The sequence below is a fragment of the Silurus aristotelis genome (assembly GCF_946808225.1).
Source record: "Silurus aristotelis genome assembly, chromosome: 4".
Lineage (NCBI taxonomy): Eukaryota > Metazoa > Chordata > Actinopteri > Siluriformes > Siluridae > Silurus > Silurus aristotelis.
The window spans coordinates 265,841-282,840 of record NC_139577.1 but is presented as its reverse complement, the minus strand read 5'-3'; the positions used below and the strand labels follow the sequence as shown (position 1 = coordinate 282,840).

General features: G+C 40.2%; 1 protein-coding gene across 2 annotated transcripts; it reads left to right on the top strand.

The window, feature by feature from the left end:
- The first annotated feature begins 228 nt into the window (after positions 1-228).
- Positions 229-16,989, top strand: mertka (c-mer proto-oncogene tyrosine kinase a). 2 transcript variants are annotated; one of them, XM_083539234.1, is made up of 19 exons: positions 229-515; positions 1,899-2,178; positions 3,217-3,317; positions 3,402-3,572; positions 7,131-7,217; positions 7,361-7,476; positions 8,018-8,201; positions 8,711-8,856; positions 11,477-11,612; positions 11,837-11,984; positions 12,420-12,508; positions 13,391-13,486; positions 13,607-13,687; positions 14,007-14,099; positions 14,515-14,633; positions 15,003-15,112; positions 15,501-15,660; positions 15,809-15,945; positions 16,166-16,989. In XM_083539234.1, exons 1-19 carry the CDS (start codon positions 449-451, stop codon positions 16,599-16,601), a joined length of 2,757 nt encoding a protein of 918 aa, XP_083395360.1. In that variant the 5' UTR covers positions 229-448; the 3' UTR covers positions 16,602-16,989. The 2 variants fall into 2 exon arrangements, with proteins under 2 accessions (XP_083395360.1, XP_083395361.1); XM_083539235.1 differs by lacking the exon at positions 229-515 and adding an exon at positions 913-1,247.
- Positions 16,990-17,000: the final 11 nt, after the last annotated feature.

Here is a 17,000-nt window from a genome sequence, read left to right as displayed (position 1 = left end):
ACACACACATTTTGAATAGTAGTAAAATAAATATTGCTCAATTGCAAATTAACAATTCATAATGGCGCGTGTAAAACTATTTTCAACGCAAAAATCAGATTGATAGAGATCATTTTAATATTGTCGGGAATAAATCCAGTACTCTGTGTGTGTGTGTGTGTGTGTGTGTGTGTGTGTGTGTGTGTGTTTAATACAAATAAAAACATGACGTCATGGAGCGGAGTGGACGCGAGATGGCGCTGCTCCAGCGGTGGAAACATCTGGAGCGTTGTTTTCCCCCCAAACAGAGCGCTTACTGAGAAAAAGCTGAATGGTGTTCTAAAGCTTGTGTGAGAGATCTCCAGCTGAGAGAAGTTCCCTCACGGTGCGTGGAAATATGAGCGCTCTCGGGGTTCCTCTGTGACCCGCGCTGCAGACTTTCATCTGTGGTGGAGAAAAGGATCTAAAAATGACGTCAGACGGTTTAAAGTTGTTCATCCTCGGATTTATTTGGTGTTTCATGAGTTTGGCTGTGGGTAAGTTCTTCTGGAATGTTCAGGGGCTTGTTAATGGCTTTTAGGCTGGACATGAAAGAGACTGTGGTAGGACTCAGCGCTTCATCACTTCTCCATCCTAGATCAGGGTCTAATTTAAGCAGAAGCCTGAGGATTGACTTTTCTTTCTTTTCTTCTGAGGATTGATCTTATTACCGTATTAATAATCAGTTTTCATGATTTATATTTAATGATTGATTTTATTTATACATTGATGCCGTTACATTAATTCATTTAGATGTTTAGTCAGAATGTGGATATTTTAATGGAGAATTATATCCATACACATCTCACTACTGAGCAGTTCAAGTCTATAGAGCATAGTGAGATGTTCTTCAAAAGTTTGGTGCCTGAGTAAATATCCAGTACAGTAGATGTGAGTTCACGTGTATTAAGAGCTTCCAGTCAACTCAATCTGCTTCCTCTGATAACTGATCTTGATGGTGTAGGAGTGTTTCCTCTGCTCAGATGGATTCTGAAGCTCTGTTTGATGCCACTGTAAATGTGAACAGTGCATTTAGGAAGTATTTATACTCCTTTAAACAATGTCAAGAAGTCTTTTGTTTGTCTCAACCCGGGGAGAAGTTTCCATTTGGTCACTCGGTTATAAAGCTCTAGTCGGTGATGTGTTGCATTGACGGTTGACCTTCTGCAGGTTTCTCCTGTTGCAGCTTTTTGGTTGTTCCAAACATTTAGCATTTTAGTATTCTGGAGGTGAGTTTGCTCTTATGAACCTTCAGTGAAGCAGAAATGCTTTTCTGATCCGAGTCTACACACAATCCCGTGTCTGAACTCTGCAGCAGGTTCTGTTAGATCTTATAGCTGGGTTTTTGCTCTGATGTGTATGTTCATACCTCCTGAATGCACTCAATGGAGTTTGTTGCTTTAATTAAATGCCACAGTCAGAAATGGAAAATATAATTAACAGTACACGAGCATTTAATAATAGAAAAGTAATATTATGGGTCATTTTCTTCTTCTTCTTCTTCTTTTTATTATTATTATTATTATTATTATTATTATTATTATTATTATTATTATTATTATTATTATCATTATTATTATTTTAAGCAGGATTCAGCCTGTAAGTAAATTCTGTATAATAGGAAGCTTTGGAAGATCTAGAAGTCTTTCTCATTCCTTCAGAAGTAGAAACGTCTCAGTTCTCAGTCTGAACTTCAGTTTATTTATATCCCACAAACGTACTGATGAACTTCATCATAATATTTTACATTTAACATTAAAAGATGCAGTAAAAAATAATTGTTTGGAATCTGACTTGAGAAATAAACGATGAGACAATATTGTCCTCCAGCTGCTGGTAAAGATGAAATGCACTCATCTCTTGTGTTTGACCTCATTCAGGTGGAGGTCCATATGGTGGTGTGGAACCCTTGGTGGTTCCTGTCAGAGTTCCCAGTGTGCATTTGTCTCAGGAGGAGATCCGGAGACTACGCTTCAAACCCACCGTGGGCACCATCCCGTGTTCTGAAGGTTCCGAAGTCTCGTTCAACTGCTCGATTGACCTCACAGACATGGGACAGGACCTGAGTATCCTCTGGTTTAAAGATGGAAGAGAGATATTTGATGGCACACAGGCTACAGTATACAGTCATGGAACAGTCATCCTGCTGTCTACTATCAGGTTTGGAATTCCAAAAAGAACCAGTAAGATGTTTGGTGCAGTGTTTACGTTTGTTTAAACATTAAACTAAAATCTTAGCATTGTTCTGAGAAGGTTTTTGCACAAAAACAGATTGATGTTGGTGTGATGTTGGTGTGATGTTGATGTGATGGTGTGATGTTGCTGTGATGTTGCTGTGATGTTGCTGTGATGGTGGTGTGATGGTGTGATGTTGCTGTGGTGTTGGTGTGATGGTGTGATGTTGCTGTGATGTTGCTGTGATGTTGGTGTGATGTTGGTGTGATGCTGTGTTGGTGTGATGTTGCTGTGGTGTTGGTGTGATGGTGTGATGTTGCTGTGATGTTGCTGTGATGTTGCTGTGTTGGTGTGATGCTGCTGTGATGTTGCTGTGGTGTTGGTGTGATGGTGTGATGTTGCTGTGGTGTTGGTGTGATGGTGTGATGTTGCTGTGATGTTGCTGTGATGTTGGTGTGATGGTGTGATGTTGCTGTGATGTTGCTGTGATGGTGTGATGTTGCTGTGATGTTGCTGTGGTGTTGGTGTGATGGTGTGATGTTGCTGTGGTGTTGGTGTGATGGTGTGATGTTGCTGTGATGTTGCTGTGATGTTGGTGTGATGGTGTGATGTTGCTGTGATGTTGCTGTGATGGTGTGATGTTGCTGTGATGTTGCTGTGATGGTGTGTTGTTATTGTGATGTTGCTGTGATGTTGCTGTGATGGTGTGATGTTATTGTGATGTTGCTGTGATGTTGGTGTGATGTTGGTGTGATGTTGGTGTGATGTTACTGTGATGTTGGTGTGATGTTGGTGTGATGTTGCTGTGATGTTGGTGTGATGTTGCTGTGTTGGTGTGATGTTGCTGTAATGGTGTGATCTTGCTGTGATCTTGGTGTGATGTTGCTGTGATGTTGGTGTGATGTTGCTGTAATGGTGTGATCTTGCTGTGATGTTGGTGTGATGTTGCTGTGATGTTGCTGTGATGTTGCTGTGATGGTGTGATGTTGCTGTGATGTTCTGTATGGTTCTGATTCTTCACAGTATTAGGAGTGTTCAGAGAAGTGACTCTGGTGAGTATCAGTGCAGACTGAGTGTCAGCAACAAAGTGATTGAGTCAAACCCCATCATCGTGGAGGTTGCTGGTAAGTTCCTTCTTCTTATTACAAGAAGTTCTTGTCAGTGAGTTTGTAAAGGTAACTCAGGGAGATCTGGTCATCTCCATACAGGTTTACCGGCCTTCACTAAACAGCCAAGTGATATAAACGTAACGAGGAACAGCTCTTTCACGTTGACCTGTGAGGCTGTGGGTCCCCCGAATCCTGTCACTATTATATGGCTTCTTAAAGGCCAGAAGTTAAACCATTCTAGTGTTTCTCCAAGCTCCATTAATATCCAAGGTAAGCAGGATCCAAAACTTTGTTCTTGCTGTTTTTTATTAATCAACGATGAGTACTAGCTTTATAATTACACAAATAATACTTTTGTGAACGTATCTGAACATTTCGTGAAAGTGTTGAATTGAAATGTCCGGTAATGATGACAGAATGATGAGATACTGAATGATTGGCTTTGAGGAATGTTCTCTACATCTCTTGGTGTGTTCTATAGCATCAGGATTGAATATTAGTGTATTAGATTCACTGTTCCTCCAGTTATTCACTCCATTCATATTCCACTACTTGGCAAACTGGCTGAAATAACAGGAAACATGTGAGAGTCTCGAAGTATTTAAAGAGGAAATGAGAAGGTATACGCAGATTCCTCACGGGTTCTGAAAATGCAGAAAAGCTGTGAGTCACATATCAGTACTACAGATCATACACTCATATCCAGAACCTTACAACAATAGAATAACAACAGGGTTGGGAGTGGATATGGAAGTTCTCTTTACTCACAACTAAATGTTTAGAAGTTGAGATCATAAGTGTATTTTACGATCATAAGTTCATTTAAATCAATAAAATAAGTTTACATTTGATTTATTCTTATTACTTTAGTACTACCTGGAGATCAGCAGCTGTTTTATACTTTCTGATGGTTCATAGTCGCAAACATTCACTAAACCTCAAGAACTCAACATGATGCATTAAGAGACGTTGTGTTGGTGTCATCCTGTTCATCTCAGCTATTACACAACATTAAAGCAGTAGTGGATCACAGAATTAAAAGTCTGTAAACTGTATACACATCTTCCCAGCTCTGTTATCAGATTCCTTCCTTCTTTGTTGGAGAAAGTGATTTTGCACTTCCACAGAGTTCTACAAGAACTGCAATGTTTGTGTAGGTGCTGATCACCAGTAGAATCGGATCCAGGCAGAGACACGCTGCAGTGTAAACAGCTTGTTGTGGTCTGAGAACCAGCTGCGAGTTTGTTGTGTTTTGGATTGGTTATTATATTTTATACGTACGCTGTTTTAACACGGGGAAACACGTCTCATTCACAGCGATTACTGACGTTTCAGTCACCGTGTGAATTAATAAGACTCTGATCTTCAGCATTGTTTAAGAATAATCGTAATATTTTTGTGTAATCTCACTTCTCTCTCACAAACCGCACACCTAGCAACTTTCAAGGCTGAGATGTTGTGAAAGTTTGACCAAAGAGGCTAAAGGTCACATTTTTGTCTTTGTTCGTTGTGTGTGTGTGTGTGTGTGTGTGTGTGTGTGTGTGTGTGTGTGTTGAGAGACAAGGGGAAGGTGGTAGCCGGGGGAGGGGACAGAGAGTGTGGGGAAGGAGGGAACGAGTGTGCACGAGAGAAAGAAATTTGCTTTACAAAAGAGTTCTTTGAGGCCGAGCTGTGGAAATGTTCGAGACGACTGAGGCAATACACAAACGCTAACATCGCTACAATCACAATAACAGCTCACAGGGGCATTACTGCTGCTGCCCTTAGGAAATCCATACCTTTAGTTAGTAATGATACCCAGGTTTTGTCCGAAATCACAACTTACAACTTTCTTAAAAAAAAGGAGGGATTTATTTATTTATTTATTTATTTATTTATTTATTTATTTATTTATTTATTTATTTATTAGAGAAAAAGACATTTAAGTCTTAAATATTTGTAATCAGATCTGAAGCTTATTTCTAAGACATTGGCAATACATTCAATACATGGCTGGTATTATAGGTCTGTTATGCAACACACACACACACACACACACACACACACACACACACACACACACACACACACACACACACACACACACTTCTTACCAGCATATGACACAAAAATATGTTTTTCCTATAAATGCTGACTAGGCAGTCTGTAACAGAAACAGTATTTACCCAAACCTCACTCATTTCTCGTCCACGTCTCTGCTTTTCTCTTTCTGTAGTTTGGTCTCTGCATTCAAGTGTGTACAGTTATATATAAACAAACTACTGCAATGTTGGAACACCAAAAACCAGTAATTACAGGTTCTGAGATGCACAGAAAAACTGTAAGATCTCATCAGCTGCTGACTTTTACAGAAGCCTTTTCTCAGCTCATATTAAATTTACAGCACAGAAACATTCTTTACTTCATATATAACAGCTTGTAAAATAGCACAGGGTATAAAGTGCCCGTCTTTTAGTCTCGTTGCTAAAAAGCATTTTATTAAAATAACACCACATTAAATAAAGTGAAAAGTGAAGAGAGAAAGTAATCCTTTATTTCAGTCTTTGTCCTTTTTACAGTCTTTTAAATGCTCTAATAGTGTGGTCTTATTGACTGGTCAGTCTGTCAAACCTTTTTGTTTGTTCGTTTCTACTTTAAGTGTTTTAAGTACAGTTTAATGAAAATACATTTATTTTACAAACTGTTAAAAAGGTTACTGGGAATTTCTTCTGCCTTTCCAGTTCACATCACAGAACCGCAACAAGTTCCCATTTACTTTAAATAAGGGTTCTGTTTAGTACATTTGATCTGTTATCCGTCTTTTTTTTTTTATTTTCAGTTTTGATACACGTCATGTGCGTCATACACGTTCCCCCCCGATGCTTACGTTTTTACCAAATGAGAGAAGAGTCAGTGAATATTGCTGATATACATCTGGGAAATGGTACATGAACAGAAAATTCTCTGATTAATTAAAAATCAAATGTTCTTACTTTACTACTCGTTCCTCTGCTACCAGGAGAATTGAGAAACTCTAATAATCTGAAATTATCTTGTAATTGGTCAAAATGTTACCAAGAACCACTTCTCAGACATCACTTGGGAACACATGTGAATGTTGTGACCCGTCTTTAACCCAATGACATCATATTTCCAAAGCAAACGCATATACAGTAGATGTTACTGTGACCTTTGTGAACAGATGTGAAATGTTCCACAGGCTATGAACAAAATGTCCAGAATTGAGATTAGCCTGAGATGAACATGGTTAATATTTTGACCTGTAAACAATCAGACAAACAGCTTCATGTTAATTACAAGCAGGAGAACAATAAAGGCCCATTGTGACAGCTGTTCTGAGCAGGCACTGCAAAAAAGGGACAAATAAGAAGAGACAAAAGGGATATTATGGCTTCCTGGTCGCTGGTTTTCTCCCCAGCAGGCTGCTGTCTGAGAGGACGGGGAAGAAGGGGCTTTGAAAGCCTGGTACTGAGAATTACATCCCGGCCGGTGGTTTATTCCACACACTGGAAACAAAGCCATTGGAGTTAATTGTAGCCTGAATGTCTGATGTGGTATGAGGCCATGTTAAGGGTGAACAAGATTTGGACACATAATGCAACATGTTTATGAACATGTGAAAGAGGATCTTAAATTTTCAGCATATTTCAGTTTAATGTGTCCAACGGACAAAAAGTTTTCCACTTGTTTTTTAATGAACTGATATTCCTGCTGTCTTAGCAGCAATGCAGTTTACAGTTCACACAGCATAACAATGACATCCTAATATTAATCTGCACTCTCATTGCTATCATTCTTATATTGTGAGATCATTTCTCATGTCTATAGGTATTGATTCACCCACTCAATACAGCTGTGAAGCTCACAATAAAAAAGGAGTCACCGTTTCCAGAGAGGCTCATGTCAACATTAAAGGTAGAACTGCATTAAATGAATTTATTTTCATCTTTAAACTAAAATCTACACTTTAGAGAAATGTCATTTAATGAGTCGGCTAAAATCACAACCAGCTGTCTTGGTTTTTTTTTTTTATTGTTTTTTGTTGTTTTTTTTTTCAGACTTTCCAGGCAAGATCTCCAAAATGACTGTTGTGAAACGTGACTCAAACAAGCTCACCTTAAACTGGACTCCTGGACACGATGGCTTTTCTCCACTCAGTATCTGCTACATCACAGTAAATAATGTCACTTTATTTTGAGACATTAGAGCTTGAACTCACTAAAGTTTAAAATTTAGAACCTTGAGCTATTTGGAATAACATGAGATGAAGATATAAAATCAATAGCTAATTATATTTACAAAAAAAAAAAAAGTTGAGACACTGTGTTAAATGTAAATAAAAACAGAATGCAATGATTTGCAAATCTCATAAACCCATCTGGAATACTTCCAAAACTCACTGAGTGTGAACATAGTTCACCATGCCATCCACAAATTCTAGTTAAATCTCCATCATGCAGAGTGAAAAACTGTTCTGTGGTCAGACAAATCCAAATATTCAGTTCTTTTTGGCAATCATCCTCCAGACTAAAGAGGAGAGCGATCATCTGACTTGTTATCATTCTAATATAAAAACGATATAACTGAGATAAAACAAAAATCATTGCATTCTGTTTTAATGTACATTTTACACAGTGTTCCATCTGTTTTGAAAATTGAGGTTGTAGATTTCAGATAGTTTGTACATGATAAATGATATTTTGCTCCTGTTGTAGGTCAGAGAGTTGGACAGAAAGCTGGCCAATCCTACCAGAGTGCACAGTGTATCAGTTCCTCCATTTCTGTACGAGATCACTGACCTGAAAGCCATGACCTGGTACAACATGAGTGTGTCCTGCTCAAACGAGATCGGCCCCTCACTACCAAGCTCCTGGATTCAGAGCAACACTACAGAAGGAGGTGTGTGTTCTGTTCAAATCACACAGAATTGCTGAGGTTCAGTGAAACATGAGTGGAATTAAGTTTTAAATAAACAACAAAACAATAGAGCTACAGTATAATAGATATTTAATGTAATCAACAAGAAAACATCAATAAAACTATACATTCATTAGTTTTGAAGCTTAGAGATAAAAAATCACACACTATTTTTTACCTTTTTGTTTTTGGATAAATCCCGTGGGAGTAGGAGTGGGTTTGGGAAAGGAAACATGCCTTTCCTCCAGGGCGTGTTCACACTACACTTCCTGTGTATTCCTAAAGGAATGGCATGGAGATATTTAGAGCACTTCAAGACAGATCTCTTATTTACAGTCATGTGGTGAAGTGGCACAGATATGATTAGAAGATCATTCTGGATATGTAGAAGTTTATGGCACCACTTTTCATCATGTCATGTTAATCCTGTTTTAGATTTCAGCTTAGTTTCAGTTGAATTGAATAAAAAATGATTGATTCCATGTTTGCAGTTCCTTCAGTGGCCCCTCAGAACGTGACGGTTTATTTAAACGAGTCCATGCTGCTGGTGCGATGGAAAGCTCCTCCACCTGACAAGATAAACGGGATCTTACAAGGATATGATGTTCTTGTGAATTATGGAAAAAATGTCAATAAGGTTAGTTGTTTTCTTCTTATAGGTGAGTGAAGATTTAAAAAGGTCAATGCTTTTACACACACTTTCACATGAAACCACCATCAAACCCTTTTGACAGACTCCTGGATCTGTGGAAAGCTTACGGCTCTAGATTACAGAGTGGATCAAAAACTAATGTGTTGTAATTATGAATTCTGACACGTCTGTCTGTGAATTATTGACCGTCTAGACGGGGAGATGACGTTCCTCTGAAATCCCTGTGACACTGCATGAGCAGCAGATTGAACGTTGTGAATGCTTCATGTATCTCAGAGGAAGTGTGTGTTCGCTCGTACCCTGTTAGGTGTTGTGAGTGAGAAGAGCAGAGGAAGTGTTTGTTTGCTCGTACCCTGTTAGGTGTTGTGAGTGAGAAGAGCAGAGGAAGTGTGTGTTTGCTCGTACCCTGTTAGGTGTTGTGAGTGAGGGGAGCAGAGGAAGTGTGTGTTTGCTCGTACCCTGTTAGGTGTTGTGAGTAAGAAGAGCAGAGGAAGTGTGTGTTCACTCGTACCCTGTTAGGTGTTGTGAGTGAGGGGAGCAGAGGAAGTGTGTGTTCGCTCGTACCCTGTTAGGTGTTGTGAGTGAGAAGAGCAGAGGAAGTGTGTGTTCACTCGTACCCTGTTAGGTGTTGTGAGTGAGGGGAGCAGAGGAAGTGTGTGTTCGCTCGTACCCTGTTAGGTGTTGTGAGTGAGAAGAGCAGAGGAAGTGTGTGTTTGCTCGTACCCTGTTAGGTGTTGTGGGTGAGAAGAGCAGAGGAAGTGTGTGTTTGCTCGTACCCTGTTAGCTGTTGTGAGTGAGGGGAGCAGAGGAAGTGTGTGTTCACTCGTACCCTGTTAGGTGTTGTGAGTAAGAAGAGCAGAGGAAGTGTGTGTTCACTCGTACCCTGTTAGCTGTTGTGAGTGAGAAGAGCAGAGGAAGTGTGTGTTCGCTCGTACCCTGTTAGGTGTTGTGAGTGAGAAGAGCAGAGGAAGTGTGTGTTCGCTCGTACCCTGTTAGGTGTTGTGAGTGAGAAGAGCAGAGGAAGTGTGTGTTCGCTCGTACCCTGTTAGGTGTTGTGAGTGAGGGGAGCAGAGGAAGTGTGTGTTCGCTCGTACCCTGTTAGGTGTTGTGAGTGAGGGGAGCAGAGGAAGTGTGTGTTCACTCGTACCCTGTTAGCTGTTGTGAGTGAGAAGAGCAGAGGAAGTGTGTGTTCACTCGTACCCTGTTAGCTGTTGTGAGTGAGAAGAGCAGAGGAAGTGTGTGTTCGCTCGTACCCTGTTAGCTGTTGTGAGTGAGGGGAGCAGAGGAAGTGTGTGTTCGCTCGTACCCTGTTAGCTGTTGTGAGTGAGGGGAGCAGAGGAAGTGTGTGTTCGCTCGTACCCTGTTAGGTGTTGTGAGTGAGGGGAGCAGAGGAAGTGTGTGTTCACTCGTACCCTGTTAGCTGTTGTGAGTGAGGGGAGCAGAGGAAGTGTGTGTTCACTCGTACCCTGTTAGCTGTTGTGAGTGAGGGGAGCAGAGGAAGTGTGTGTTCACTCGTACCCTGTTAGGTGTTGTGAGTGAGGGGAGCAGAGGAAGTGTGTGTTCACTCGTACCCTGTTAGCTGTTGTGAGTGAGGGAAGAACGTAGCTAATGAATGGGAAGTGTGTCTACAAAATGCAACAAAACAACATCGTTTATTTGATTATAAAATTTGTTTTGTCTAAACATTGAGTCATGAGTCAATCTCACAAGTGTAATTTTATTACAGTGCATGTGATAATCAACACATGTTTTACTTTGTAGATGTAAATGTGTTTATTAATGACAGTTTTATATGTTTGCTGTAACTGCATTGTGTTTTTTTCATATTCAGATTACTATCTGCAACTTTATTCTCAGTCATTATTTGGAAAGTGTTTTTCCTCTGGACTGTGAATCATCACTGACTGAATGAACTTTCATTGTTAAAGTGAAAAGCAAAATGTGCTGTTTTTCTTCACCAGTGATTCACTAATATGACTGATGTACAACACCAGTTAGTTACTGGAAGTGTGGACGTTCACCTGATGGCCCTCTAACACCTGTTCCTTGGCTTTATTTCAGTTCATGTGTCATTCTTTTTACGTCTAAATTTAAAGCTGAGCTGTTGTTTGGAATGATCATTAATCTGAACATTAGTCATGGCATTCAGGCAGAGTTTAGGAAAAGATCCAGCTGTTTGATAACAAAAGAACATTTGGAATTTATGGACAGCTGCATTAGCTGTTGTTCTGTCATGCATTTGAAACAGAAGGAACAGATGTGGTCGTGTCAGCTTTCTGTCTGTCACATGACTGTCTGTTTTTCCGAAGTGCTCTTTTCTTCCTCTTTCCTGAAAGTTTGTCACTTTGTGTTCTGCATGACTCATCTTGTGACTTTGTGTCCCTTTTTCTCACATTCCTGCTTTTATATTGATGACTTTTTTACTTTCTAAAGATAAACTTAATTCCTTTTTTTAGTCACTGATCCACGTGTTAAAGTAAACGTGTTAAAGTAAACGATGTCTGTGTACAATTCCTTAAGGGAATTTATTATTAGGGTTTAATTAGTAATTAATTAAGAACATGAAGGTTTCATTTTTACTTTGAGTTGTTTATTTGTGTCTCAGATTCGCAGTATGTCCACACATGCAGCAGTGGCCATAAAGGAGTTTAACATCTCATATGATGTGGAAGTGACGGCCTGCACACAGGCAGGCTGTGGAGTTCGAAGTCCTCGTTATGGGATCTTTGTCCCAGAGATTGGTGAGAAACTTGGGGTGAAACATTACTTTTCACAGCAATGTCAAATAAAACACTTTTCATACATATTGTGGAATGACTTGATTAGGAAATTGTTGCAAACGACTCTAAAAGACATAATTTCAGCGAGCACACATATGACAATTGTGTACAGAATTTCAGTCCTTAATAATTAATAACATGCTGTTTAAGGCACAAATAAATGCTGTGTTGTTTGTTTTTCACAGATTTGGCCTCCCCGTCTTCCAGTCCCGACACACACGGCTCAGACATGGCGAATATTATAACGGCTGTGGTTTCTGGCGTCTGTCTGGTGTTGATTTTGATGTTTGTAGCTATTTGCCTGCGTCACCGGATCTTAGAAACTCAACTCGGGTGGGTTCATTTGGTTTATTTTACGCAAAAAATGTTTGTAAAGTCAATGTGATAAAAAAAACTATAGAAAAGCTTGGAGAAGATGTAATTAGCAGAATAATGTTACTGATCTAATTTTACTTCAAAAGTTTTTATTTTTTACATAAAAACCAGTGTTTTTCTGAGGAACAATGGAACTGGGATTGGGGTTAATGTGTAAAAGTTGTGCAGAAGCTCCAGTTCTTCCTACTGTGTGTCAGAAAGAAAAAGAAAACTCTCAATCAAACCTGATCTTCACATTACAGAGCTTCTGACTCCCACCAGATTCCTATAAGAATGTGTTTTCTGCTCACTCTTTCTACACTTCTTTAAATCATCTTTCTTGGCTGTGAGTTGAGAGTTTTCACAGTGTGATTGCTGTGTGAGTCTCATGCAGGTGTTTATGTCCTACTGCAGGAAGCTGCTTGGAATCGGAGAGAAACCTTCACAAATAGTGGAGTACAGACCTCAGAGATCCTACAATCGATCGGCCATTGAAATGACACGTAGGTGGTTTTATTTCAGTAGGAGTTATTTTGGGTGAAACTCATTTACCAGATCATAAGTTTAATAAAGTAAATCAGTATGTAGATTTTATGGATAACAGTTTGTGGACACCTGAGTGCTTTGTGCAAGTTCAAGTGAACAACTTTTTCTATGTACACAAAAAGGTCCATTTCTCTCAAATATTGTTGACAAATGTGTGTTAGTGAGCACTTCTCCTTTACCCAGAGAATCATTCACCTCACAGGAGGCTGATTAACAGCATCATTACTGCACCGGTGGGCTTTAGACTGGACACAAGAGGTTCAGCGCATGAAAAATGGGGGCACAAACTTAACTAATAGTATTTTTCAGAGACTTTAATCAGGATACTGTATAAAGTGTTTGATTTGCTGCCATGAATCGCAGTTAATTGACGTAAAACAGCCAAAAATTAGTTTTAAATCACCTCGGCTGAGAAACTATAAATAAAAGCCCAGACTCAGTGCACGTGCTCTTGTTGACGATGAGGACAGACGCTTCCCCCACAGACTGGGCGTGGCCTTTAATGGCCTTCTAGCCCAAGGGATCTGAAGAGATCATCTCAATCAATCACCTTGAAAGGATTTCTGTATTTCAGGCCCCTAATTTCTCCCTCCAGCTTTTCCATGTCCTGCTGCAGGACACTGCAATAATCTCTTACATAAATGACCAGAGCAGAATGTGTTCATGCACCTGGACAGGTTTGCACAGGAGTCTGCTTCTCTCGGACTCCTCCAGCTCCCCCGGGTCTGGACACAATGCCCCATGTCTTCATGCATCTCCCCAATCGTTCGATGTTGAATTTGTGCAGTTATAAAGCAAGTCAATGTTGTGACTTTAACCTCTCTGCTTTTCCCATCTAGTCACAAACCTGGGTGTTAGTGAAGATCTTCAGACCAAACTTCAGGATGTGATGATTTTAAGAAACCTCCTTGTCATCGGCAAAGTTCTTGGAGAAGGTTAGAGTCAGTGTTAAGATTAAGATTTAAAGAACAAATGATGGAAACACATTCCAGCATACAGATGCTCCATGTGTACAGGTGTTTGGCTTTTAAAGTTCTACCTGTTCCTGTTCTCAGGGGAGTTTGGTTCTGTAATGGAGGGCCACATAAACTGCCCTGATGGAACAAGAGAAAAAGTTGCTGTGAAGACGATGAAAAGTAAGTCTAGTTTTCATGGAGGCTGATTTGGGAGGTTAATTAACATGTGTTGGTGTTGATGTGTGTGAAGTTCCTGTGCAAGTTCTCCCTATGTTTATTCTGATTAATAAGGGAGATGAATAAGGTCTTGTTCAGGATCTAATAACTGGTGTGGAATATGTGGTGTTTTGTGTGTATTATTGTTGTATTGTTTGTAAACAGCTTGTTGGTGTTTATAGATATTGCTTGTGGTGTTATGAGTTTTTTTTATAATCTTATAAAATGTGAGTGTGTTTCATTAGAGCTGGAGATGTTTAATCACAGACGTTTTTCTCCTCAGTGGATAATTTCTCTCAGAGGGAGATTGAAGAGTTTCTGAATGAAGCTGCCTGCATGAAGGACTTTAACCACACTAATGTTATTCGGCTCCTGGGTAAGGCTCCTGGTGTTTCTGGAGACATATTGAGCAGTGTTGGTCTTCTGAGTGAATATCAGAGCTGTACAGAAGCACTCAGATTTGTACAGTAGATGAAGGACTTCCGCCTTGAAGATTCTGTTCTGCTGGAAACTCGCTTGTGTGCTTTTCTACCTCACTTTCAGTCTTCATACTTTTTGCTGTTATAATAAACTCCACTCTTTGAGATGAGATGAGATGAGATGAGATGAGATGAGATGAGATGAGATGAGACACTAAGACATGAAGGGGTTCCAGTTAATCCCAGAGAGGTTCAGTTGGGTTGAGAAGGTCAGAGCCGTGTGAAGGAGTTTCTTCTACTCCAGTGTTGGTGAATGCCTTTGCCTTGAGCACAGGAACATTCTCACATTAATATTTTATATTTTATATACAGGTGTATGTTTAGATGTGGGTCCAGGCCACTTCCCCAAGCCGATGGTCATCCTGCCCTTCATGAAGTATGGAGACCTGCACAGCTTCCTTATTCGCTCCCGGCTTGGAGAGAGACCACTGGTGATCACTTCAGTTTATCTGTTCTGATTAAATGTAGTGTTTTTAACAGTAGACATTTTCTTAAAGCAGCTTGAGATAAAAAGATGTTATGATGTTGGAGTGTATGGGTTTAGTGCCCATAAGTTTCTTTCTCTATAATTTAATTTCTCTATAATTTTATTTCTCTATAATTTTATGAAATTCTTTTTATGATTATTTGAAGCAGTGACCTGTACAAAACTGTGGACTGTGTTAATGATCGAGGCAGTGAAAGGACAGTAAGATAAATGTGTGTGTGTGTGTGTGTGTGTGTGTGTGTGTGTGTGTGTGTGTGTGTGTGTGTGTGTGTGTGTGTGTGCGCGTGTGTGTGTGTGCACACCGTCTCCGTAGTTTTTTACAACACAAACCCTTTTAAAGTTTATGATTGACATCGCCTCGGGAATGGAATACCTCAGCAGCAGGAATTTCCTACACCGAGACCTCGCAGCACGGAACTGCATGTGAGGAGTCGTTTTTATTCCTTTATTTTTCTTGATAAAAAACTGTGTGTGTGTGTGTGTGTGTGTGTGTGTGTGTGTGACTCGAAGACTCGAACTCGTCACAACACACGTGACCTCATTCACACGATTTTACTGAAGTAGTCGAAAAGGTTTTGTGCTCGTGATGATTGTAATAGAAATCAGAGTCTTTAATATCATTCTATTAAAACTTAAGTACATTTGAAGGCAAAAACGTTCGTACTTTTCTTTCTGAAGTGTAAATTTACACTTAAACTTTATTAGTGTCGTATTTTACATGAACTCGACTACATGCTTCATGTTCTTCATCCACCACTGCCTCTAATTCTATTTTATTTTAATCCCTTTTTTTACTCGTTTGTTCTTCTAGGTTGCGAGACGACATGCGTGTGTGTGTGGCAGACTTCGGCCTCTCGAAGAAGATTTACAGTGGAGATTACTACAGGCAGGGCAGGATCGCGAAGATGCCTGTGAAGTGGATTGCTGTGGAAAGTCTGGCAGACCGAGTTTTCACTGTGAAAAGCGACGTGGTGAGAAGAAGCAGTGTGTGGTTTCGGTGTAAAGAAGAGCTTGTTGGGTAGATGAAAGTGTTTTAGAGCAGATACACATGGACACTGTGAGGCTGAAGATTTGGAATAAAGAATTCTGAGCACATGATCTTTGTGTTTGTTCCTTCAGTGGGCATTCGGTGTAACCATGTGGGAAATCGCTACCCGAGGCATGACTCCATACCCTGGTGTCCAGAACCATGAGATTTATGACTACCTTCTAGAAGGCCACAGGTTGAAGCAGCCAAATGACTGTCTGGATGAACTGTGAGTTGTTTTTGTCTTCAGTTGGTTAAAGACAGTGAGCTTCGTTTTGTTCTGCTGGATTTCTCTAAATCTGCTCGAAGTTCATGACTGATTCATTTATATCTCAAGTTTGTGTTTTACATAAGAAGCACAACATCATGACACTGAACGTGTTCATACTGACGTAGGAATGAAGGACAATACATTCTTCTCACCTCAGTGTAATCATGACTCTTTGCAGGTATCACATTATGTTGAGCTGCTGGTGTTCCGATCCTGCGGCTCGGCCTGATTTCACAAAGGTGAAGGAGATGCTGGAGAAGCTGGCAGAGAAGATTCTTGACCAGAAGGACATCATTTACATAAACACCACTGCCTTACAGGAAGAGGAGGAACCATCCGAGTCTGAAGGCCCCATCCTTACCTCCTCACCGTCCTGCAGCCACCAGACCATGGACACATCCGTAGTGACGGTGGATGTCCACGAGAGCTGTGCAGGAGATGAGGACGACCGTTACGTCATCGTCGTCTCCTCGGAGGAGGCTGGTGTGGTGGGAGAGAGCTGCACTGCAGAAACTCCACTTTTACACGTGGTGAATTTGGAGCAGGACACCGCAGACTCTGGAGACGGACCAGAACTTCAGCAAGTCTCCAGCGATACGACGCTTTTACTATGAACTAGAAAATCTTCCCCAACAAACTTTCAAATGATTTCTCAATTCCAATAACGTTGAGAATTTGGAGAAACGTAAAAATGCTGCTGTGCCTCTGCCCCTGTAAATATTCCGGATATGGTCATTTCTGTAAATCTCCTCCCATCTTTTCACTCAGAAGATCACTTCATCCTTCTCCGTGCATCTTGGCCAAGAACTGAAGGATTCAGCGGCGTTTCAGACTCCAAATTAACACCACTGTGTAAATTCTTTTATTTTTTATCAGACATGATGTAAAAATGATGAAATATGTATATATTCCTGCAGTTGGAGAAAATGTGCACATGAATAATCTACTGGTGTCTCAAATTAACTTCAAATATAAAGATTTCAGTTTTATCTCTCTGACCTACACTTAGTGTC